At 42.0% G+C, this 25,460-nt stretch overlaps 2 protein-coding genes across 3 annotated transcripts; one reads left to right on the top strand and one right to left on the bottom strand.

Annotated features, from left to right (window-relative positions):
* Positions 1 to 1,707: 1,707 nt before the first annotated feature.
* Positions 1,708 to 15,611, bottom strand: mospd2 (motile sperm domain containing 2). Its single transcript, XM_048238839.1, has 15 exons — positions 15,302 to 15,611; positions 15,161 to 15,215; positions 14,542 to 14,697; positions 13,984 to 14,070; positions 13,409 to 13,563; positions 10,897 to 10,957; positions 10,548 to 10,586; positions 10,310 to 10,434; positions 9,933 to 10,106; positions 5,484 to 5,602; positions 4,402 to 4,495; positions 4,214 to 4,310; positions 3,461 to 3,590; positions 3,234 to 3,336; positions 1,708 to 2,273 (listed from the first exon to the last, which is right to left on the bottom strand). The coding sequence occupies exons 1-15, from the start codon at positions 15,332 to 15,334 to the stop codon at positions 2,127 to 2,129; spliced, it is 1,575 nt and encodes a 524-aa protein (XP_048094796.1). The 5' UTR covers positions 15,335 to 15,611; the 3' UTR covers positions 1,708 to 2,126.
* On the top strand, positions 14,955 to 23,263 carry fancb (FA complementation group B). Of its 2 annotated transcripts, none has more exons than XM_048238838.1 (9): positions 14,955 to 15,090; positions 16,774 to 17,747; positions 18,422 to 18,574; positions 18,654 to 18,749; positions 19,055 to 19,183; positions 19,459 to 19,628; positions 21,128 to 21,531; positions 21,793 to 22,033; positions 22,237 to 23,263. In XM_048238838.1, the coding sequence occupies exons 2-9, from the start codon at positions 16,836 to 16,838 to the stop codon at positions 22,664 to 22,666; spliced, it is 2,535 nt and encodes an 844-aa protein (XP_048094795.1). In that variant the 5' UTR covers positions 14,955 to 15,090; positions 16,774 to 16,835; the 3' UTR covers positions 22,667 to 23,263. The 2 variants fall into 2 exon arrangements, with proteins under 2 accessions (XP_048094795.1, XP_048094794.1); XM_048238837.1 differs by lacking the exon at positions 14,955 to 15,090 and adding an exon at positions 15,733 to 15,867.
* Positions 23,264 to 25,460: the final 2,197 nt, after the last annotated feature.

Genomic DNA, 25,460 nt, shown 5'->3' on the forward strand with positions numbered 1-25,460 from the left:
ATGGGTACAGTGACAGCTGTCAAGGCATTTTACTAGAGGCTGTGGCATTTAAGGACCAGTCTAAATTAAAAAGAGTAATTAAAGATACAGACTGAATGCAGCCAAATGTGATGCAAAAGGATCTGACAGGTTCTGTAAATAAGGCCAGGTCAGAATCAGGTAAATAGAGAACTGCCCTCCATACAACATGGAAGCTGTTCTCTGCTGTATTGTCCTCAAAAGCAATTGTGGAGTAGCGGTGGAATTATTTGTAACTCACCAACCCTCATTGATTCCTTTTCCCAATTTGTTCCTGAAGGTAAATCATTAACCTCTGACACAAACATGCTTCCCCTCCATACAGAAATGCCCTGATCTCTGCTTCACTTCATCTGGGTTCGATGTCCAGTTGATTTAGTGGTTGCAGATCACTGGCATGTGAGCACTGGTACAGAGCATCTCGCTGTAATTAACGATAGGGCCAATCAAATCATAGCTCCTCTATGCTCCAACAGTCAATGAGCCATTTGAAGTGACGCAGTAAGCACCCACAGTAGTTATAGTCTCATGCCCAGCAATATCAGCTCAAGTTGGGCTGGGTTCCAACCATCAGCCTGCCACCCCATGGCCTGGTAGCACTTTAGAGCTAGCCTCACATCCTCCCAACTAAAGCTTTTACATTACATCCCCCCATGAGGCCTAACATTTCACTTCCATCCATTCACTGCCAAATACAGCAGCACTTAGCACTCAAGCAGCAGCACTGCTTTTCAATGAGCGCTAACAGCAAATAATGCACACTTTTCACCTGGATGCACTTATTTGCAAAAAAAACAAAAGCCCAAGCCAAAACCATTAACGAAAGGAGGAGAAACTTTCACTGCCAGTTTTGACTGGAAACCTTTGGGTCTATAGCAGAGGAACTGATACAAATAACACAAAAGCATGCATGACCTGCCATAAGCTACAAAGTCTTACCAATAAGGTACCAATACACTGCACAGCCTCACTTTAACCCCCTGCTTGTTCACTTCACATGTATGATGTCTGCCTGCTTGTTCACTACACATGTATGATGTCTGCCTGCTTGTTCACTACTCATGTATGATGTCTGCCTGCTTGTTCACTTCACATGTATGATGTCTGCCTGCTTGTTCACTACTCATGTATGATGTCTGCCTGCTTGTTCACTACTCATGTATGTCTGCCTGTGTGCGGTTCCCCCGTGGCCAGTGGCCCTGTGCATGACCACTCTGAGCCGGATCTCTTCATAGATACCCTGACCTCCTGCTGAGCCCTCTGATTGGATTCCGCTCACATATCTAACACAGCAGTAATTGCTCTGATATTTATAGTTGCATGCTGGGTAATTAAACAAATAGACATGAGGGCAGTCAGAAAACACCCAGTGTCTTGCCAGTCTTGTGGGGTGAGTGCGAGAGGAGACGTCGGGGCACATTTCCCTTGGTGTTCTAATTATTGACCTGGTCTGTGATGAGGAGCTCCATTCCTTATCAGCATCTAAGGAGCCTCCGGAGAGAGCAGGTCACTCTGGCGGAGAGGGCCAGAACGCTCACCATGGCCGGACAGAGAGTAGATGTGCATTTAAACAGGAAACTGGCATGAGAAACTGGTCGAATGAATGAATGAATAAATGAATGAATGAATGAATGAGGCAGTTTTGAGCATAACAATATGGTTAAATTAAATGTTTGTCACAAAAAAAAATTACAGATGTAACAAAACTGTTTAATTGTTTTGATGTTGCATATACACAGTATATTATAATGACATACTGTACACATAATCAGTTAAAGTTAATCTCCACATTATCTATAGGACATCTAGTATAAATTATATATTTATTTCATCATGAGTAATAAAAATACCTACATTTTGAAACCACATGGTCATCCTCTATGGCTCTTACACCTTTGTTCATCTCAAACACAGTTCTCTGAGAGAGCAGATCCTGACCACATGATTACCACATGAGTCCCACATGATTCACTCGCAACAGTGGGAAAGTTTCTCCATGGAAAAACCTTTTCTTGTTTTGGTCATTGTGTTTCATAAGAAGTTTCCTTTGGTCAAAGAAGTGGCCAAAGGATTCTATGAGTAGGGTCAAAAAGAGGAGTCTGAAGAGGCTAAGAATAGGAGGTCCATATTAAGTACATGGTGGAGAAGCTGAAAGCCATCAGGACCGAAACCAGGACCGTCAGAAGCCTCTGGGTCGAGAGACACGAGTCCAGCTTCTGCTCCAGCCTGGAATTAATGGCCATGAGCCGTACGAGCTGCAGAGAGAGGACGGAGGAATCAGCCCCACATGCGTGGACACATGAACACTTCATCTCACTCAGGGAAAGAAAACAATGGTCTGTTCTAAACCGCATCTCTAAATGAAAAAGGACATCAAGACCATGCATATACAGTTACAGTATGTGCAGAATAAGAGCAGTGCGTTTTAAAATATTGAATGAAGCTCAAAATCCTTAATTCCATAATATCAATGCATTGGGAACACTGCACATTCAATTTCAAATCAAAACATGACCAAAATTGATCAAGTTTGTGTTATATCTTTACAGAAAGTGAAGAAAAAGGTTCTGGCACTGTTAAAAAAAATTGCAGTGTTTGCATTTTTCTTTACAAACTTTAACATTTACTGTATAAATTGAAAAATGTCTTAAAATGTTGCTTTACTTTGAATCACTGCACTAATATCTAGTTGTATTACCATTATTTCTGAGAATTGCTTCACATTTGTGTTGCATGGAGTGCATGGACGATTGAACTACATTCCACAATTCCTCTGCATTTCTGGGTTTTGCCTCAGAAACAGCATTTTTGATGTCACCTCACAAGTTTTCTATAGGATTGAGGTCTGGGGATCGGGCTGGCCACTCCATAACGCCAATCTTTATAGTCTGGAACCAATACTTTGCTCGCTTACTGGTGTGTTTTGGGTCATTGTCTTGTTGAAACACCCATTTCAAAGGCATTTCCTCTTCAGCATAAGACAACATGACCTCTTCAAATATTTTGATGTATTGAAACTGATGATTTCTGGTGTGCGATAACATGAATTGTGCACCACCATGCTTTACTGTCTTCAGTGTACTGTGGCTTGAATTCAGTGCATGTGGGTCGTTGGACAAACTGTCTGCGGCCCCTATGCACTGTACACACAGTACACTGTATCAGTCAAACTACAGAACTGAATCCATCATGAGCACCATTTGCAGGGGACTTACTGTAGTTTGGAGGTCCTGATGCCCATTGGTGCCTGAAGCCAGTGGACTCTCACTTGCTGAGCTGAGGATTGGTTTAACACTCTCCAGAACATGACAGCGCAGTCTGGTGGGGGAAGACATGACAATACCAAAGGTCAAGACACTTCACATCATGGCCTCATCACCAATTTGAGACAGGGCGGCGTCACACAGGCGTCTCATCGATGGATTTTTCACAGCACACTCACCTGTGCTCCATTACTTTGGCTTTAGGAACCTCCTTCCAGAACTGGGCGAGCTCTGGGGAACCAGTCCCGGCGCTCTGCTCCATCTCAGCGGCCATGACCAGGAACCGGTCCTGTGGTGACGCCTGGAAACCTGCCGAGAGCACATCACGCGCCTGTCACCACCACAGCAGCACAACCTGCTTCTTATCCACTCAGGGAATAACTGATTGAGAGGATTGAGGCGACAGATTGGCCTGCTCTTTCTGAGCAGAAATGAATTAATCAGGTTGAATAGCCGAGGAGACAAATTTTTGGAATATTGCCATTTTTTTATTATTTTTTTTAAGCTAGCCTTGGCACATCTTGAGCTTTGACTAACACTTCAACGCATGGAGGCCTTTGAACGTCTTATCGCTAAAAGTCTTTGCATGAGACGCCCACACTGGCCTGCAGGAAATTGGTTGAAGGGAAAAACCTTTGGGGGCTGCAGCCTCACAGGACGATAGCCCGCTGTCTGACTGCCTCCCCAGAACCTCTTTATTTACTCCTCCCAGAGATTTCTGAAGGCACAGTTTTGGGGAGATAACGGATGATTATTTTATCACTGCTAAAATATGTATGTCAGGGAAAAACAGAGAGAAAGCTGCACTTTGTCAGCACTTTCCCCAGAGTTAACAGACAAGACTTTTTTTTGATCACCCAAGAGTCTTTGTGGTGGAAACATCTGGGAAGTGTGTGAGAGAGAGCCCAGATAAGTGCTGCGCTGCACAGTACCTCCATGCAAGGACACCACGATATCCATGGAGGCTCCGGGTTCACAGCTACTGTTGCTGGGCTTCACGCGGTATTTCTCTGGTGCTGTAGTCCGAACCTGCAGAAAGCACATTCTATCAGTCACAGACACTTCCTATTGTTCTTACTAGAACCATGCAGAACATAGATAAGGGCTGTGTTCCATTTACCTTGAAAGCCACCTGGGTTTTCGTAATGTTGTTGAGGATAATGAGGCATTTCTTCTCAGATTCTTTGGAGCCAAAGCTCAATTCTTCCGCTGGACTAAAAACAAAGAAAAATCACAACTTGATAAAAATTCAAACAAACTTCTTAAGGGTTGTAAATTTGATGTTTACACAGAATGACATTAAATGGTCAACCCAGAATCTGCAGTAACAGACTAGAGAAGCTTAGCCAGGACACTGTGTGGTAAGGTTCCACATGATCATAACGGCATGTTTAATTTTTTTAACCTGCCCACCAAAAAGGCATGTCAATTTGCTCTGGCCTCTTTAGATCAAGGCCATTTCACTTTTAAACGACCAATGTCATTTCATTTCATCTCAATCCAGAAACACCAGTATCCCTGATAAACAACTAGGCTATGTACCGCTTCAGATTCCACCAACACAATATCAGTACAGTACAGAGTGTGACTGCAATTACTCCTTAAAAGCACTAAACCCTCCTAAAGGATTAAGATTCCTGCCCAGCGTCTCCAGTTGTTGTTCCCTGGCTCTGAATTCTGGAGGGCTTCACTGTGATCTGCACAGCACAGTACAGCACAGGAGCAAATGCCTGAGGTCATAGGGAGTTCTGCCGTCTCTACACAGGGGAGGAAAAGAACACCCCTGACGATAACAATGAACCATCAAAGGCTCTTCCAACCCATTTCCTTCCTTGCATCCTTTACTGAAAAACTTCCTTGTGGACTAAGGATAGGCACAATCAGTTTATCGCTTTTAATCATGGCCTTAAGTCAGCTGAGGAAACATCAAAATGAGAGCCTCCACTTCCACAGGCAGACTTCCAAATAGGGCTTGGGAAAATGAGTCTGCCCCTTTGAATAATTACTGTGCTCCAGATTACAAACTGGAAGTCAGTGTTGTCTGGCAATTTACCTACTGTAGTTGTGAAAGAGGTCATAAACAACCCAATCTTTTCGTTCTAGCAGAAATGGTTCATTTCTTGAATTCAGTTTACTTGGATTTCTGACTGGAGGAAGCCATAGAAGGGGAGAATTTCCATCAGCTCCATACTATAGGCCTACCTGATATGCAGTAGTGTGCCTTTAAATGTGGTCAGAGGCTTCCGAATTCCTTTCAGTCGACCATACCCATCCCCTTTGTCCAGTTCATCAGGCTTCAAGCTGTCCTCAGAGAAATTCACCTATGGCCAAAAAAAGAGCAACAAGGTAAGAGACAGATGATCTAGAGGGAGACATTTTTTTTTTTTTTTTTTTTAAATGAAAGCCAATCTGGGCCATTTGTCAAAAGGTCAAAGCCCTTCTAGGTCAAACTAAGCACAAGCACAATCCCAAATCAGCAAATTGACTTCCTTTATTTCACAGGAACTAAATATAGAACATGTGACTAGAAGCTAGAGGAAACAGCCAGAATTACTTCTATGGGATTGCGCTTATTAATTAAAAAAAAACTTCCATAATGTGAGGCGTCCACTAGTGGTTTCTGTCTGTCAGCGGAGGCCAGCTGAAATATTGCTCTCAACTTAGCCCAACAGAATATAAGGACCTCAAATTAGCCAACTCAAGTCTCATGACAACCCGCACCATTCTCAGTACAATCTGTTTTGGCTTTGCAGAAAGTAAATGCTGACCGCTCCAGAAACCCTTCCAGAAACTTCCGCCTCATATCCACATCACCCACATACACTGGCACATTAGGTGACCACCCAAAACTGCTGAGAACCCACATGCTTTGTGCAAGGTCTGCAAAATGAGACGCCACGTAACCACCGGTCAGTGGGCACAGCATGCGGACACCCATTTGTTTATCAGTGAAACCAGCCTTCTGGACTCAAGCTGCTACAAGCAGCTGGGGGGGAGAATGGAAAAACAGACATGAAACCCAGAGGAGGTCAAAGGTGACTGCACGTGATCATTGTGAAAACATCACGAAGTCAGATGGTTGGTGTAAATTAAATGTGTGTCAAATGTTTTGTATGTGTTAATAATAAAGAAATAGAGAGCCCATTTTGTTCTTGAAATGTGTTTTATTGATCAATAGAAATCAAGTGAAATGAACGATAATGCATTAGTAAAATCAATTACAGTCTTAACATGTGAGCAGTCCAGGCACAATGTATCTGTTTATATCAGGCAGTACAGTGATACTGTATCTGCTCAACTCTGCACACAGAAAGATTTATTGGCTTTGGCAAAACAACCTACAGTATGAACCCAATTTGACCCATCCATTCAATATGACTCGCTGTCTGAGTGTGCCAAGAAAAGTTACAGTACTTGATAAAAGTCACCTGAATAACAATGTTAGTGTAAAGACAATAAGGACTCATCAGAGATAAAGATGACTTATTAACTAGAGAAATGCTCACATATCTGTGATTGCAATACTAGCATGAATGAATAGAAAATCCTTAGATACTCAAGTGCAACCCATGAAAAAAGCAGTCTCTTCTGAAATGTAGACCATTTTTAGTCAGATAAGTGGCTCTCAGGCTGATGTCCAAGTTCAAGATTCAGGGTTGGAGAAAGGCATAGGGAGTGATTCTTAACGGCATGATGACATTGCACTTGAAGCACCAGGCCTCAATGACACCTAATATATTGTAGTGTTGTAGTCATGGCCACTTCAAAATGTTACACCATATGGAAAAATACAGAAAAAGATATGGAGAGATCCATCTGCAAAATGACTCGGCAATGCAACCATTATATGAAATGAAAGAACCAAATACTTGAGCTGTATGGTCAAAAAAAGCGCAATAATTGTGTTTTGATTATCTTAAAATCAACCTTAACCCTTCTTATAAGAACCCTTCTGATTAGGAGTGTGTCTTTAGTAGCAGCCGCAGTCTTTTGAATATGTAAGTATGTTGACATGTTCATTAGGCAACAGAACAATGCAGCATGGGCTGATGGAGTGACTAGATAAAGTGGCCCTGAGATTTCACAATGCCTCTGTTTCATAAACACTGCTTATAACTAGCTTCTAAAAATTAATAAAGCATTAAAAAAAAGTTCAACAGGTTAAATTTGTCTTTTTCATATATTTTTTTCTGAAATGAATTAACCATTCATTAATGGATCAGACTGGCTTGTTAAAATGTAGACTATGGCAAAGGTACACTTAAGAAGATAGAGTGAGGTAACAACAGTTGATAACGTCATCCTTGCTGTTAGGCCAATTAGCCACATTGGCTAAAGACTAGGTGAGCCCCTAGTAGGCTATAAATATCCTCTACAGAGCACTCCAGAATGACATGTTGGGCCAAAACCAGTGAGCATTTTGTTAGGTCTGCACTCTCTTATAGAAATGCATGTTAATTTTGATTAAAAAAAATACAAAACTAAATCACATCAGGTAGTCATTTGAAAAACAACATGACAAAGTAAGAACTACTACTGAGAGCAGACTATTTGAGCGCCAAGAACACAGTTTTGAGGCACAGGGCAGCCTGGAGGAGGAGTTTCTGGGAACAGTGTGTGACAGTTTAGGCCCGTCGTCAGAGACGGGACAGAGCATCCGGACAAACAGCTCCTTGCGCAGCACCTTAACCACGCACAATGTCTTACCACCACCAGCCCTTGGTTCAAAAAAGAAAGACAGGAAATTAGTTGGCCAGTGGAAAGCCTCAGTAGCCTCAGGTGGCAATAGCATTATGATTCCCACCTCTGTTGCAGCAGAGAAAGTAAGCACTGCACTGTATGTATACACACACACACACACACACACACACACTTTTTGGTGGAATCTGAAGCGGTACATAGCCTAGTTGTTTGTCAGAGATACTGGTGTTTCTGGATTGAGATGAAATGAAATGACTGGTTGTTTAAAAGTGAAACAAGATGTCTTTGCTATTTACTTAACAATGATGTAGCAGACCAAATCCACATGCCACTCATGCCACATGTCCCTCTCCCAGGCACGTAGCTCTCCTTCTGCTCTCCCTTGGAACTTTTAGCTTTACCACATCTGTTCCAAGATGTTCACATCTGTGACGTCCAACCATAGCTTTACATTGTGGGCAGGGAGAGCATGAAAATTCACACAGGCTACCCTGCTGCCAACCCCTGATGCTAGTGGGCCTCACTTGCTTAAAACCATACCTCCCAAAGTGTAATCCAAGTAGCTATTGACAACTAACTCATGCAACACATTCAGCAACAGTAAACACAACAGTTTTGGACACTTTTCATTCATTTTTGTGATTTTGTGATTTCCCACACGCCCCCCCCCCCCCCCCCACACACACACACAGTAAAAGGAACACAAGTTTGGAGCTCAAGTTCAAATACTTCTCAGAACTGATGCACATCTAGTCTAATGTGGTTGCCTGCACTTAAACTTCTAACATTCACGATGCCCAAGACAGCAACTGGCAAACCGCCGGCAACAGTAATGCCACTGCTCGCCACAGAAGCGTTGGCACAGACTGCAAATGAATGATTTCTGGCCTCTTTGACGCACTTACTACTCGTGGTGTGAGCCTTACTGCAGCTACTTGCATCATGCCAGATCCACCTTTGTTTGAGCGGTGTCAGGAGTTCAAACAGCTCGCCTGAATCACAACACGGAGCGGGTGAATGAGCACAGTGTGCCGGTGCCCTGCCTGCGGATTGGTCAGGACCCTGGCTAATGATAGCAGGACTGTGTGACCAGCGTCAGATGTGGACGGGTGTGAGCCAAGAACTGAACTGCAGGCTGCAATCACACCATCCTCTCCTCAGGGATTCTGAGCCCACCAGACGAGACCGCCCCAGAGTACAGAATAACAGGCTCCCACAGAGCATAGCACCCCAGCTACAAGCAAGGTCAAACACAAGCCACGAAATGGACATAAAAGGAGTCTTGTAGGCAGGGGCCACAGACCGTTTTTTAAAAGATACTGGACCACCCTTGATAAAATGACTTCCTCTAAAGCATGGGACAAGACTCCGCTCTGGGCTTTAAGGCACCTTCACAATCCTGAGGTCGTGAGAAAATGCACGTCTCTGGGGGATATGGCTGGATAAGCAGGTACAGTGCTACGGATTAAGCCTTACAGAGCAGACAATAGGAGCCCTGCTGCCCAATCAGAGCTTTAGCACCAGCTAATTCAGTCCTTCCTCAGAGGAACTAAACAGGTGTAATCTCCAAGAACAAAATATATGGACCAAATATAAATAAATAAAACATCAAAGGAGTAGAGACAACCTCACAAAACCCTGCACACTGTGCCTTCATATAATCAGGAACGATAGTGAGGCTAGTGCTGTTATTAATAAATTATTCAGCACACTGTGGGCGCTTTACCATACATTAATGACTAATGAGGATACTAGTGGCTGGCTCAGGACAAGAATCTGACAAATGACCCTGAGAGGTGTAATCAGAGAATCAAGGGCTTTTTAACAAACTGCAAACACTGTACGTTTTGAAAGGGAGGTGAAAATGTTTTTGTTTTTTTGCTGTTGTTTACAATTCAACACCACATACTGTTTTTGGCCGTGTATGTGTCTGTTCCAGTACTATCATACCTTTCTGGGCTTGGCGACCACCTCTGAGCTGTAGCTGGACTCCAAGCTCTCCTTACAGTCCACTTCTGGGTCCTTACACTCACTCTCATCCTCGCTGACAATTGGTCCGTTCTCAGAGACAGGAGACTGGAAGTCATCGTCAGGCAGGGGAGGATAGGTGTACTGGAAGGAATCCTGAAAAACCAGCACCATACTACTTCTCTTATCAAACATCTATATGCTGAATCGTTGCTAAAATGACATTATCAGTCAGAGCACCCACATTGCTACACACAGACAATCTAAATGTTATGTCATTTCTTATCAGCAAACATGTTCAGACTAGTACAGGTCTCCTGTTTGAGGTGTTTCCTCAAAACAACACCATTAGTACGTACCGTTCCTCCCATGTGCGGGGGAAGGTGTTCTGGGCTGATGTAGGTCTGCATCTCACTTTTGTTAACAAACTTCAGTTTGCTGATAGCCTCTGGTCCAAGCCATGTCTTCACAATCTTCCAGGCAGCTAGCATGGGGACAACAAACAAGAGGTTGATGGAGACGGCCGACTTGGCTGATAGAATCAGTCTATTACGCTAATGACAACAAACTACTGTGCCTGAGGAAAGAAATACTCACCATTCATGATCCAAGGCATCTCGTACATGATCATCTTGGCTGAAATATGAGCAGTCACAAAGAAATCAATTATAGATTACAGCTTGTGTCAAAAGACCAACTGTTTAAAACAACTCTATTCTTAAAATAGTTATCGACTTAAGCAGATCATACAGCTCATAAAGGAGTACTCGAACATTGAGTGCCCCTATGTGCTCACATATAGTATGTATGACAAACTAAATAGGCCAGTTGAGTGGGATCTGTTCAGCAACTATTTTCTGGGAGACACAGAAGTGAACTGAATTGGCTTTTGTTAATTGGAGAAGAAAAAAAATATTTATAGACTTACAATTAGGAATGTACTTACAGAGGAATTTTGGGTAGAATACTTTGAAGCAATTAATGATATATTTCACAAACTCCATATCCTGAAGACAGAGACAGAGACAGAGACAGAGACAGAGACAGAGAGAGAGAGAGAGAGAGAGAGAGAGAGAGACAGAGAGGGGACAGAGAGGAGACAGAGAGGGAGAGAGAGAGGAGATGAGTGGCATGAATCACATACACAGGCTCAAAGCAGAGTTCAACCATACATTTCATAAATTTCAGAATTTCATAAGCTCAGGCACAGCCTTTGCACAGGCTGAGATATTTACTGCCCCAAGCTGGGAAATGACCCACTTCATAAAGACTGAAACTTTGTCACAAGTTCTGCAGTGCACTGTTGTTAATCCATTTTTTACTTCCGGCCACCCGCTCTCTCCTCAGCTCCAGGAATACCAGTTTGTCAGTAAAATAAAAATGTCTCCACTGCCAAGTAAGCACACCATGCAAGATCCAAACAAGAGATACATGTTGCTATACTGAGTCATTCATTTACTAAAGGTGTTACACAATCTCCTTGTTTACTGCAGAGAATAAGCAACCATGATCTCTGTAGGCTGTTGCTACAAATGTGTTCTCCATATCACCATCAAATGTCAAAAATGCTTAAAAACAACCAGTTTGGGCACAAATATAGATCGATCCCAATAACTAAATTATATAAATGGTGAATGAGCAACTTCTCACTGTGTATCCTATCATTTTTCATGGCTATCCTGTAAAACAATAACTTTTTTTCCTCTGGTAACTTGTGGAGAACACATATTATCCCCAAAACACATAAAGTATGTGTGTAGACACCTAAACCAGAGAGAGGCATGCTATGTAATCATGCAAACACAGAAATGTGGTAAAGACAGAGTCAGAGTCCAGAACTAGAGCCCAAATTCATCAGAGAAAAAAAAACCTAAGAGTTACCTGCAAAATCCTCCTTTACATGTTTTCAGTGAAGAACAAGACACATATTTCAACATATTTCATCAATAAACTGTTATAAAAATTAAAACTGTTATCAATCTAGAGACAAGACAGTTTCAAGAAGCAGTTAAAATCTAGAGACAATAAGCAAGATTTATGTAAAAAGAGACCAAATTTAGTTTTGCACAAAAAAAGATTTTAAAAAATTAAGTCACGGAAGAAGGATCCATGTGTATTATGCATCTTAAAAAGATTTTACAGATGTCTACTAATCTGTTCATTCCATACTAGTCCATAGTATGATTAGAATGGTGATTTTTTTTTTCACTGTGCCTGCTTTTCTTAAGTAGGCCATTTCAAAGTGGATGAGACAGTAGAGACATGGACAGAGACTGACACAAAGAAGAAAAGATGAAAAGAGAAGAGAATGAAAGAGATAGGAAGAGAGAAAAGCAAATAAACAAAGTGTGACTAGGTCCTGACAAACGAGAAGGAGAAAAGGTTTGCTCCTGTAGGGAGGAGGAACTGAAACAAGTCAGTTTATGGATTAGACAGGCAAGTTGGATTGACCAAACGGATTTAAAGGTCACTTTAATCTCCAACGTGTTAAACCATTGAACAACAACAATCCTTTCAAGCCTGCATTCAAACAGCGAGAGATATTAGGATGCACAGCCCAGCCAATAAGGGCACACAAAGGCATGATAATAAATACTAGTTATATGTATTTACACATGTACAATAGTGAGTACATAGTCAAATGGTAAAAAAAGTATTAAATAGTCTAAAAATGAGCCCAAAAAATATTCAAATAGTCAAATGTTCAAAAGAAAACATTGTTTTTATTGGACTACTAAATAATTAGCCCAATAAACTAATACACTGGCAAATAAAGAAAAAAGGTAAGTCTCTTTAACGTTCTCGCTTCCAATTTGGGAATAATTTTCTGGGAGAAATGGGTTTGGAGAATATGATCTATGTGTATGTGTAGGAGACAGAAAGAGGGAGAAAGACAAAGGCAGAGATAGCGATGGAAACAGAGATAGAGAAGTTGAAAACTCCAGAAAAGCTATTTGTTCTTGGCGACACACTGAACATGTGTGTACTGCAATTTAGACACTGCAGAATCCCGTCATTGTCTCAAAGCAAAAATGATGTGAATCAAAGCATTATGTCAATTTTGCCTATATAGACGTCAAACACAAACATTAATGTATATAATTGTCAATTATTTAACATTGTCCTGAGCACAGTTATATCCAAGTATATCCATTGGAGCTGCAAATAATACTTTTCATAGTCAATTAATCTGTCCATTATTTATTTTTTTATTAATTTCAATTAGTTAAAAATGTCAGTATGTATTGAGGCAAAATATATATCAACATAAGAAGTTAGAATAAACCTTAACCCATCTTTACATAAAAAGTTACTCAAGCCATTTAATCGATTATCAAAATAGTTGGTGATTAATTCAGTGGTTGGCAACTAATCAATGTTTTGTGGATGCTGTAATGTAAATAAGGGAAGCACACACACCCAAAAGCATGGAAGCAATTATTGAAATGCTGGCTTACAATGTTGCTAAGGCCTGACTCCGTCATGTCGAACACCACAGTAAGAGGCATCCCTGGCTCACGCTTGGCATAGCGCTCCAGCCAGAAGGCCACATACTTCTTCTTATCCTGGAATGTCTTTGCATCTTTCACATGAAGCTTGACCTTGAACCAGACTAGGAAATACAACAGACACAAAGAATTAAGTAGGGCCAGCAATCTCATCCTTTCAAAAATAATCTCTTTAGACATTTTACCAGCCTTGTGCGCCAATGACGTTACAGAAATTAATATCCAAATCTCAAGAGCAAGCTTGTGGTTACAGTGGCAAGGCATGTTCTTAAAATTATGACATTTTGTGTAGCAGTCTCTCTGCAAGGAGTCATCCTACTTCATACAAAAAGAGCAACACCCCTAAGCAATGAGTTTCTCAACGGTGCCCAAGAAAACAAAACAAGAATCCACTTTTGCCCTAAAATTAATAAGATCATACACAATCGTATAGGTTATGAATGAAAGCAACATGTTTAAAGGGTGAGGTATTTAACTTCAATAAGTCAAGTCAAATATCTACAATATGACAGTGAAATACATACACAGTTTGTTGCCCTCTTTGTCATAGCCATGGAGGAAGACAGCACCACTCTCAAACATCCACTTGGGAACACTACTTTCCGTGAGGTCTATTAAGAGGGAAAAGGCAAATTCAGGTTATGCACCCAAAAATACATCATTGTTAAGTGTACCACATCTGTTACACTTCGTACACAGGTCAGTCAGTGTAGTCATTAGTTCATTTACACAGCTCAGAAATGGATTCTGTGGCTTAGAATAACACATAGGGCTCTGAAAGGAACACAGAGTCAAAGAGAACTGGGGAAATCCAGGAACTGATGCTCTCTGTGAGAAAAACAAGAAATCACCCAAGGGCAAATGTAGGCAGAATGTTCTGCTGTCAGAAAATCATGCCTTGTGTTTTCAAAACTACACTAGACATACAAACCAAAGTCTTACAGCTCAAGTTACTATATTAAAATAAAACAGATCATCTTCACCTAATGAGCCACGATTATTTTGAATGCATGATTAGGTAATTGCCATACAAATACGTTCATGATCTGACCCACATTTATTTACTTATAAGTAAAACCAACCATTCAGGGTGTATTCTTTTCGCCACTGAAAACTTTCATCAATCATTTTCAGTGCGTCGTCTACAACATTCTGTCGCCATGTCAAATAGGCTTCAACCCAACTATCATCCTTCATGAGTCGCTCCACATCTCTGGAATCATATTTGTCTGACGAATCTGGAAGAACATAGAAAAAGACCCACATATAAAACTATTTGAGCAATAAATCTGATATTAGAACCCTCTGGCCTTTGCCCCTCTGAGTGACTGCACATGGGTGATGACATTCTGATAAAGCAATGTTAACGTGACCTAACCTGTACCTAGACTTTCTTGTAATGTATGTCAGGTGTTATTTTAATAAGGGCTCCTAGTTCTGTCAACTTAGCTGATATTTCAGACAAACGCAAACAGTTTCAAAGTCCACAAGCGTGAACACAATGTCAGGTGTAACATTACATTAGTCACTCAAGGTTCACGATGAAATTGTGCATTCTACTGTAACGTTACGGTACTTGCATCGTAAAGCCTGTGAAATTAGTACACACTTTGTCAAAACATCAGTGACAGGTAAGATATACTAGCTAGCTAGCTAGCTACCGTTAGCTAGCAAGCAAGTCCAGCTGGCAAACGTTCTTACCTTGAACATATTCACTCTTGAACCTTTGTCTCGTCTCTTCGATCTTGCTTTCATTCTGTTAACAAAAGAGAATATTTATCACACTATTTACGGAGACATATCTTAATGATGAGTTTGAGTTGTCAGGCTAACGTTCGCTACCTGCTCTGATTCAGGCTGACCCACTTCCGCCATGTTTGTTGCTTGAACTGACTGTCACAAGTAACGTTTGCTTGTATTTAGTTAAAGCGGTCTGTTTGAAACTAGAGCAAGTTCCTTATTTCTTCCCTTTGCACATCAAATTCAGCGTCCACTAATAACCAAAGTGGAACTCTAAAAGTGAATCAGTTAACGTTAAAGCCGGAGAAAAAACACTCAGTGAAAACCTTGTTAACTTAAGTTAATAAACAAATAAATAAATAAAAACCATGTAATTGATGTGAGCGGCTATTGTAGTACAACTGCTACTAGGCAATTCTCCGTGTGCTAGACCTAGCTTCTATATTTATGTTGGAGAATCTGGATTTTCACCCACAAAGCACTTTCGGCTCAGCCCACAGTAAAAAAGTTCAGCCCACTGACAGATTGTGGCGCGCTGCTTTGAGTGGTAGAGCTCTGTCGCTTGTGATGGAAATTAAGTTAGTACTACTAAGTTGTAGTACGTATGTTACAGCGTAGTACGATCACGTAGAAGAGTTTCAGTAACTAGAAATCACAACTTGGCTCTGGTGAGTTTTGTTTTAAATATGGCTATTACGTTTACATTAATGTGTGTTAACCTCGTTGCATACACTATAACTGCATGAGCACATAGCTAACTAGCTAACAAGCTAAAATCGTGATGGCTAATAAGATAGTTGCTGCCATAGACTATATATAGGCTACAGTCTATGGTTGCTGCATACTAGCATGTCACCACGTCTGTTTCCCAATTTCTTTATCTGGACATCCCATTCCCCATTACTGAAAACTGTTCGCCTCCATCCCTTGCCAGTGGTTCACAAGTTAGCTAATCATCACCCTCGTCTAATGACCTAAAACAGTGTTTTTCAACCACTGTGCCGGGGCACACTAGTGTGCCGTGAGAGATCATCAGGTGTTCCGCAGAAAATTACCCAAATGTCACTCACTGGTCCAGAAAAGCAACTGTTGCATCAAAGAATTTATAACCACATGCTCTCATTGATTGTATGATTGCACTATTTGTGGTATGCAGGCATTGTACAACGGGGGCCCCATATCCAGTATTCACAGAATCATTACATATCCAGTTCATAACAACAATTAAATTAGATATAATCACCTAGAAATGAAACAGAGGGCGCTTGTTTTATTGAGCAGGTCTTGCATAGAAGCCATAATAAGGCCATATCTGTGTATTATTTGAAATTTTAATCTATAGTATGTTTATTTTTTATTCAAACAGGATGTTAGTGTGCCGTGGGACATTTTAAATGTCAAAAGTGTGCCGTGGCACAAAAACGTTTGAAAAACACTGACCTAAAAAACACGTAGCCTACGAAATCAATGGGAAACAAACCAAAACAAGTGCATATATTCTGACGAGATTTCCTAGCAATCACATCTACTCTTTAATGGTATCAATTCTTAAACATAAGTACTGTCTCTTTCAGATGGTGGATCACACAAAGATGGCCAATCAGTGGAACTGCTGTTGGCTCTTTTAAGACTTGTGATGACTCAAGGAAAGCAATACACAAAGCTGATCACCTTTAATGGTGACATCCTTTCATTTCGGTGCAGAAACTCCCATCAAGATGGCGACAGTCGGAAGAAATCAGAGCTCACATGTCTGAGGTTGTCATTCACAAAGGAAACAAACTGTTTTACGTCACGGCATGGTGACACACCTATATACAAGGACAGCTCTGCAGATGTAGATGTAGTTTGTTGCTCCACAGCTTTAGATGTGAGAAAGAAAATTGTGGTGCCTTGCCTTTTGCTAAGACTATGGAAGCCAAAATTGTCTTGTTACAAGTATAAACTCATCACATTGACAAGCCCTACTAAAGCAGAGCTCCATGTGGAATTTAACTCCCAGTATGAACTGCAAGATGGTGTCACAATATTCCAAGGCCCCACTGTTCTATGGACACATGAGAACATAGTACATTATGCATCAGCACAGACCAGCAAAGTCAGAAGTATTGCTGTTCAGATGTCTGTTGTTTTTTTGGGAGAGTTATGCAGTGATGTGATTGTATTAGGCTCACAAATACATTCAAAGGAAGAAGTGAATGGTCAAATCAGTGTTTGTAAAGATAACAAAATAGTTGGTTACTCAGTTGAGGATGGAAAGGTGATCAACGGAACATGCATTATTCCAAATACATACAGTTCTGTCGTACAGTGTTCTCTGGTGGTTTCTGCAGAGGAGGTCAAAGGGCACATGAAAGTGAACATGGTGGTAGCCACAAATAAAAAACAGTTGGTCTGTTTTGAGAATGGAAAACTCAAAGAAGTCTGCCAATTGCCATTTGAAGAACCTGAATGCATCAAGATGGCCACCATTGGGAACAGTGGGCTAGTGTTCGTTGTCTCTTTCAACCAAGGAAATGTGTGTGCTGTTTGGAAAGACACATTTCAGGTACTGTTGCACAGCTTGCACTACTTTTTACGATTATGAATCTCTGTTGTCTTATTTCATGTGCAATTGTGGTCAAGTTAGTAGTGAAGTCGATGGAACCTTTGGCCCATTCATATGTGTTTTTACCTAAGGTCTCCTTTGCAGTGAAACTTGAATGTTATTCCTCATTTTGTAAGTCACTTTGGATAAAAGCGTCTGCTAAATGAGTAACTGTGAAGTTTGACGAGTCAAAAGGTACTTGATAAGAGCATTATGTTTTTTTTTTTTTCTTTCTTGTATATAACACTGTGTATTTGAAGAATGGACTCCAAAACCTTTTGTGAATGTTTTTTTACTAACCCTAACCTCGAATGGAAAATTGCACAGTACCTTTTAGTAGACTTTTTGCACTTGTTTGTTTTGGATGCACTCTAACGCACTTGGGTATAACCACAGATGTAGCAAAGTGTTTTTGCTATTATGAACACATCCGCTGAGTGTACCTTCTGAAGACATTTAGTGAAAACCTTGTAATGCACACCTGCACTCCTAAGAACTGTGCCCAAAAAAATGACAACTCACTGTCCTACCTCCACTGCCTTTCCTCTCAACAAAAAAAAATGCTGACGTATAAACCGGTCATGGTATTAGTACCAGTTATGGATGATTGTGTTTTTATGGGTTGTTTTCCTCAGGTTGCGGCCTGCTGGTCTGGCGTGAGTTCAGTACTCATTGATGACTTTGTTGGCTATGGGACTGACCAGATCCTCCTGGTGTTTCATGACCAGAATCACGCTGACACCGTAACAAACTTCATTATGACAGACCTCTGTGGCACAATGTACTCTGTGAGTTTAGATTGCTCTAAGCCGTCTCTTTCTATTGTTTTCCCTGCTGAATGCTAATGTGAGTGCATTCTGTGTTTAGTGTGGCCGTGGCGAGATCAGTGAGGAATCTGAAACTTCAGATGCTGCTCAAGGAAACTACCTTTGCACCATACAAGCATTAGAATCCAGACTACAGGTAAGCTCTGTCGAGTTCTATCAGGTCATTTCTACATATTTTAAAAGTGAACTATAATGTAATGTATAGTTCATAACAATTCGTCAAAAGCCACACCTGTATGTAAATGTATATGTAAAGGATCATAATTTATTACGGCCCATAGAGCAACAAAACAATGTAAAGCAAACATGTTCCATTAGATCATGATTAATAGAGTAAGGTTTTCACTCTTTCTGTTCAAAGTCCCCTCAGCAGTGTTGAAACCTCTACCCAGTGCATGCCTTTTCCCACACACCTGCCCTGTGTTTTTCTTTGATCCTTAGAGTGGCCTGACCTTGCTCCAAGACCTTCAGAGAGATGTTGATGTCAAAGAGAGGGTGCTTCTGCAGTCCACTGATGCTCTGGCAGATTTGGTGTCTGGAAGAGAGCACATCATATCAAAGACAGAACAGGTTAGGTTGCTCTTCAGTGAACCTGCTCTTTCATGTCTCATGTTCCAATATGTTTCGCAACCTTTTTTTAAACTCCTCATTCTTTGTTCCACCCTGGGCAACATTACAATTCTGTTCAGCACAGCAGTATTCTGTCTAAGGCATATAAAATGTCAGTTTTTTTGTTCACTTGAAAACACATAGCTTTTATGGGCTGTGATTTGCTGAGCATGGCATATGTAGTGCTGTATTGGACGTGTGTGTGTCTGTATGTGTGTGTGTGTGGGGGGGCATAGGAAGGTTTGGTGTCGCTGTGGGAAGATGCTGATGAGGGAGAGGAGGCGCTGCAGGAGGAGAGGATGCAGCCTGAGTCAGAGCAGCAGCCCTTTCTGGTGGAGAAACTCTGGCACCGAGTCATTGAAGACTGCCTGGTTGTAGGAGTGCTCTTAACAAAAGAAGATGCCATGTAGGTTCCTTGTCCTCTAATGATCTTTCTCTCTCTCTCTTTCTCTCTCTCTCTTTCTCTCACTCACACACACACACACACACACACACACACACACACTCTTTTTGTTTCTAATGTTTACACCCCAATCAGACAAGGCTCAGATCTTGCAGCCTGTTTTCCATTCTTTATGAGCATTGCGGGCCAAATATCAAATTAAGCCTGAGCTAGAAGCCTTGTGGAATGTCTCATTCCAAATCACTTGGTAGTAATTAGCTTGACTCGACTCCATTTTCTCTCCGTTTAGCAAACAGTGTGAATCATTAGCTTGATCTGTACCAGAACACTGGCCTTGACTCTGTGATAATGATACAGACTCTGCTAATTGTGTCCAATCATGCGTGGCTCCTATCAATGTTATCCGCCAGCTGTCAGTTTTTCGGCTCTTCGGCTCTGCTGTCGCCTTCTGCTTGAGGTCAGAAAGCATTCACATTTTAGAAGGGGCTGGAGACTTCTGACTGCTTCTTTGACAGCAACAGAGTTGCTTGTTCTTCTGCCAACAGAGTTGGACAGAGTTAGTGTGATTCTATCCTGCAAGAGGTGTTATATGAGAGAAGTAAAATTTTCAAAGATTTTAAAGTTTCTTTTGTTTCTTTTATAGAATTAGAAATACTTTTGTCTATTGTTGGAAATGCTTCCAGCAGCAGACAGTAATCATCAGCAATGTGCTTACGGACTGTTTTGATGTTTTTACAAAACTTTTCATTTGTTCTTTACTACACTTTGATGTTATCCATTTGAAAAAAACTAATGAGAGCATAGCTCCCCTGTTCCATAATGAACCGCACACATATTCTTTTACAGTTTAGTTGACTATGTTTTTTATTTAATATAGATATTGAAAGAATGTAATGTATGTATAATGTGCAATGGGCTTTGTTTAATCACCTGTGTAGAGTGGATGAACAGGCCATCAAGACAAAACTAAATTAGTTTCCGCTGATTTTACAATTATCAGTCAAAATTATTGATGTTTTTGCTGGAAGTGGGTAAACCTTATTTAGAGATGCACAAATATCTCTCATGGCAAGTTTGTGGCCACTTCACGTGGATGTGAACATATAAATGAAGGCTGTCTTCAAGGCAAAAAAAAAATATCCCAAAAAAGGCTCTACTACAGCATGCCCACCTCGTTGCCATGGCAACAGTGTCTCCCCTCAGAGCTCTTGTATTTATTTCTTTATTTCTGAATTCTTTTGAGGCTTCAGCTGTGGTACAATCATAGTCCTGCCTTGCTTTGCCTCCGCAATCACATCAAGAGGCGTCCTGAGCTGTCGGGAGCTTGTCATGTGATGAGGACCAGCAAGTCTCACTGTGACTCTCCACTAACGCTGAGGACCGTGTCAGTTTCACCTTTACCCGTGTTGTGATGGAGGAGCTCTCCAGCATCAGGCAGCCTGTTGGAAAGCTTATGTACTACTTAACTGTGCTAAAGACTTTTGGATGTTTATTTTTGCCAGATTGCTTGAGAGTGCCTCCATCTCCCTACTACTGGAGACCGCTCAGGGCCAGGCTGCCACAGTTATCCAGACCCAGAGTCGTGCCCACTGGGTCCCTGCCACCCACCCCTCGTCTCCTCCCGAGCCTGTGGCCAAGAGGAGGAGGCCGGACCAGGCGGAGGGCAGCAGCTGGAGTGGCGGTGGAGGCATGCTGAAGAAGCTGGCGCTGACCGCCGTCTGTGAGCTGACCCCTCTTCTGACCTGTGGTCCTGTCAAATGCCCTGTCATGCTCCATTACGTCCTCAAAGAGGTGTCACCAGCTTGTGTCAGGCCCCAGGGTCCAAAGGGACTCCAGTGTGGACAGATCTCCCTCAGCATGACAGACGTGTTCCAGCCCAGCCCGCTGCACGCTGCAGCCCACAGAGGTATAGCAGCACACTGCACATTTACATTTACATTTACATGTACATACAAGTGGGATGTCTTGTTGAGGCATGCCCCTAACTGTGGCGTAAGTGCTGTTACCATCTTTATGAAATAGGGAAGCTTACTACTTGTACCAGTTGTATGAACATTGGATTCTGTGCTGTTTTTTCATGACCAAATGGGGGAAAACTAATATCTTTATAGCAATACTATAGCAAAAACAACAATTACAGTGCATGATGTCTTATTTTGTGTTTTAGATGAATCTAGAGAGGACCTTCTAAGCCTCTTGGCATTCTTGGACTCATGGTCCTTCCAGATCTACTCCCCAGACCACACCCTGTGTGATGTGAGCCAGTGGTTGCAGGAAGCATTGGGGTGTGAGAAAGTGGAGAGAAGTCCCCAGTACCTTCTGTCCAACCCAGCAGGACCATCTGCTGCTCTGGTCTTTCACTGGCAACAGACGAGCCCCTTCTTGGGAGAACTGGTCATCTATTGCAGGTGCAACTTTCTAATTGAGTGATCTGGTACAGTGAGAGTGTTATAGAATATTTCTTAAAAAAATATCTGGTCTGGTTCTGAAATACATCCCAAGAAGTCAGTACAGCACCAGTGACTGCATCTGATGCAATCCTCTCTAGATTGCCTTTCTAACTGCGGGTGTGCTGTGCCTGCTTTTCTATCTCCTTCCTCTCTCCCTCCAGAGGCCAGTTTGCTCTGCTCAGATTTCTGCACTCTCTGTGTGACTTCCTCCCAGCCTCCTACCACATCCAGCCCCTGAGGAAGGACCGATCAGGGGTGCGGGCTCAGGATGTGGGCTGCTCCCTGGAGAATGAGGCGCTGGCCCTGAGGGATGGACTGTCCAGCCTCCTCACTGCCTGCCAGAGGAGGGGGAGCAGCGGGGGGCCAGGAGGAGAAGGAGCAGCCCCAGCCCCGGCTCCGCCAGCGGTGGACGAGCTCCAGAGACGGCGAGAGGAGTGGCACAGGGACATTGAGGGGAGCAAGAGGAGGGTGGGCCCCCTTGTGGTGATGGAGCGCTATTGCTCGTTGGTCGAGAGTGTGCTTCAGGTTCAGAAGCAGGTGGACGTAGACGTGCTCCTGGGATCAGAGGCCAGATCTGTATTCGCTTCATAGTGTCGCCCTCTTACTGATGATTTTGAGGTTTCTCACACAAACAACGGCATGAACTGTCCTGTACTCCACACGGCAGCACTTTTACTCCGTTTAACTGGGACGCAGTAGAGAGAGAGAGAGAGAGCTCAGCCACTGTGGTGCTGTTTGTCCGAATCCTTTCAGAAAAGTCTCTTTGGCCCCTTCATGTGATCTTGAGTGAATGCTGGGTATTCTCCTGGTACTCCGTCCAACCTGGTGGGGGGGGATGTTTGCGGTGGTGACATTCACCTGGAAGAGCTCTCTGCAGACAGGCCGCCCCTGGGGAGCCAGACTAATGCACTGCTGTTGTCGCCCCCTCTGATGAACTTCTCATGGGGTTCACACCTCTAACATTTTGGTGACATTCGTCAGCCACACTCCCTCGCCCCAGCCCTCTGGCATCTGCAGATGGCTTGTGTGTGTTTGTGTGAAGCCCTCTGGGAACGCCACTGTTCCTTTCATAAGCAGCGCTAGCTCCTTTGTCTCTGCCTTGTGTTTTAGAATAAAGCTTTGGTGCTCTGTGCTTTGTCTCAGGCCCTTCTCTCTCTCTCTGGAAGATGTTCTGGATCCACATTTCAATGATTTTCATCAGCAATATGCTTCTGGCTCAACACCTGTGGTAGAAAAGGCAATCTGCCTTTGATGGTGGTTATGGTGTTGCTAAAGCGCATCTCATCAATAATGCTTTTTCCTATACAATTATACTTGTGTTGTGTGATGAAAAAGTAGTGCAAGGAGAATGTAGGAGAGGTGTGTGTGTGTGTGTGTGTTTTGTGTGTGTGCACATGAGTGTGTGTGTGTGTGTGTGTGTGTGTGTGTGTGTGTGTGTGAGTCTGAATGTGTATGAATGTTTGTGTGGGTGGGTGTTCTTTCATATGTGGTTTTGGCCCCTGCTTTGAGAAGTTAGCCCAGGGTGTGTGTGTGTGTGTGTGTGTGAGGCTGTGTTGCGTTTTGGTGTGTGTGTGTGTGTGTGTGAGGCTGTGTTGCGACTAAGCCAGGAGCTGCTGTGTCTCCATCTGTCTGTGCCACTTGGTCCTGTCGGAGATAAACTCCCTCCTCCGTCGCCAGCACACTGCCAATGCCTCTGTCAGGTAATGGGCCCCATTGGGCTCTGAAACACTGGTCAGATGGAAATGGGCTGGGTCCATTTGAACATGAACACTACAATCAGACCTCACAGCATATTGGGGAGACCTTGAATAATACTGTGCATGCTAAAGACATCACTAAATATAGTCTAGCTATGGCACTCCGATGCCAGCACCAACCAAACTTAAGTGTGAAATGCCTTCATTATCATTTTTTCCAGACTTAATGGTCTGCCTCTGTTGGGCTGGGCCATTTAGACAGTTTTGAGTTAAAGTTTATATTAGTTTATAGATATAAATGTTATCTCAGAAACCGATGTTATCTCAGCATTGCTTGCTTGTTGTTCCACTGGTTCAAGCATTTCACATGACGCCTCAGGAACTTCATGTACAAAAGGCTTTCTTTTGTAGAACAAACAAAATAGCCATGCATTAGAACCTCTTCAGCAGCGTTCTGAGATTGTTACTACTACGTCATCTTTTTTCACGCATCCATCCATTTTTCATTGCATTGATGTGCTATTTTCCTTTACATTTGAGCAGACTGTCTAAATTGCAGGAACCATCCACAAAAATAGTTTCAGTAATATCAGGGAACTTACTTACTGACATAAATGTATTATTTCTTATCTGCAGAAAAGAGCTGTTTCACAGCCTGTGTCTGCTTACTCAGACCTCTTTATTGTTTTATTTTTGTAAGGTGGTCGTTGCTCTCATTGCTGCTCAACTTGCTGTGCTTTTCTTTTTACCTAAGGAATATTTAATGTAATGCATGTAGGGTACTATTTTTGCTGCTGAGCCAAAGCTACGGCAAAGCAACCTTGCCCATGTTCATTTAGCAGAAGCAGTGGTGAACATGAATAAAAATGTATCCAGCAGCTTATGAGTAACACAGATGCTGAGTGACATAAGCAGTGGTATAGAAGTAGTCTCTATGGATACAGTTGTAGTCTCTGGGTCACTGACTCTTTAAGCTTAGTTGAATGTCTCTTTTGATGGCAGTAGGCCTATAGGTCAAACTCATTTAAAACACAAGTGTGCTTTTCAAATAAGCAAGAAGAGCTTAGTGTGTTGATGCTGAGAATTGAAATAAGTGAAAGAATTTTTACTTCATATAAAATTTAGTCTAAATAAGATGGTTTTAATATTATGCACACCTAAAACTCCCTAATTTGACTTTATATGTATTTCTTCTAGATATTGACCACATACCTAATAAATTGAAAAGAGGCATTTGTAAAGGGCAAGCATGACAAGTACTGTGTGCTTTCCCTCTGAAATAGCATGTCTGCACATATGAGGATGAACTTGACCTTGTTAAAATGATGCTTTGTCATGTAGGTTTCTCTCCTTGGGAAACATACCTTCATGTCCTCTTGAGGATTGTAATAGCCTTTTAAGCATGTATTAGCCTTTTAGCCTTACATATGAGAAACATTACTGCTCTTTTCATTTGTCCTTTAGCAAGAAACCTTGCTAACAGAAACCTTGTTTAGGATTAGGATATGTGCATATCCTTTTTCTTTTAAGGTATTAAAGAGAATACTGGTGGTATGTACAGTTTGACAGCAAACTTCTATGCTGCCATATATACATCTAAAGCATAACTGTATTGTCTTTTGCATGTGATATAATTGTACTATGGTCTTCAGACTTGCAGAATGAAGATAGGCACAGGTAAGGAAATA

This window comes from Alosa alosa, chromosome 3 (genome assembly GCF_017589495.1).
Source record: "Alosa alosa isolate M-15738 ecotype Scorff River chromosome 3, AALO_Geno_1.1, whole genome shotgun sequence".
Classification (NCBI taxonomy): domain Eukaryota; kingdom Metazoa; phylum Chordata; class Actinopteri; order Clupeiformes; family Clupeidae; genus Alosa; species Alosa alosa.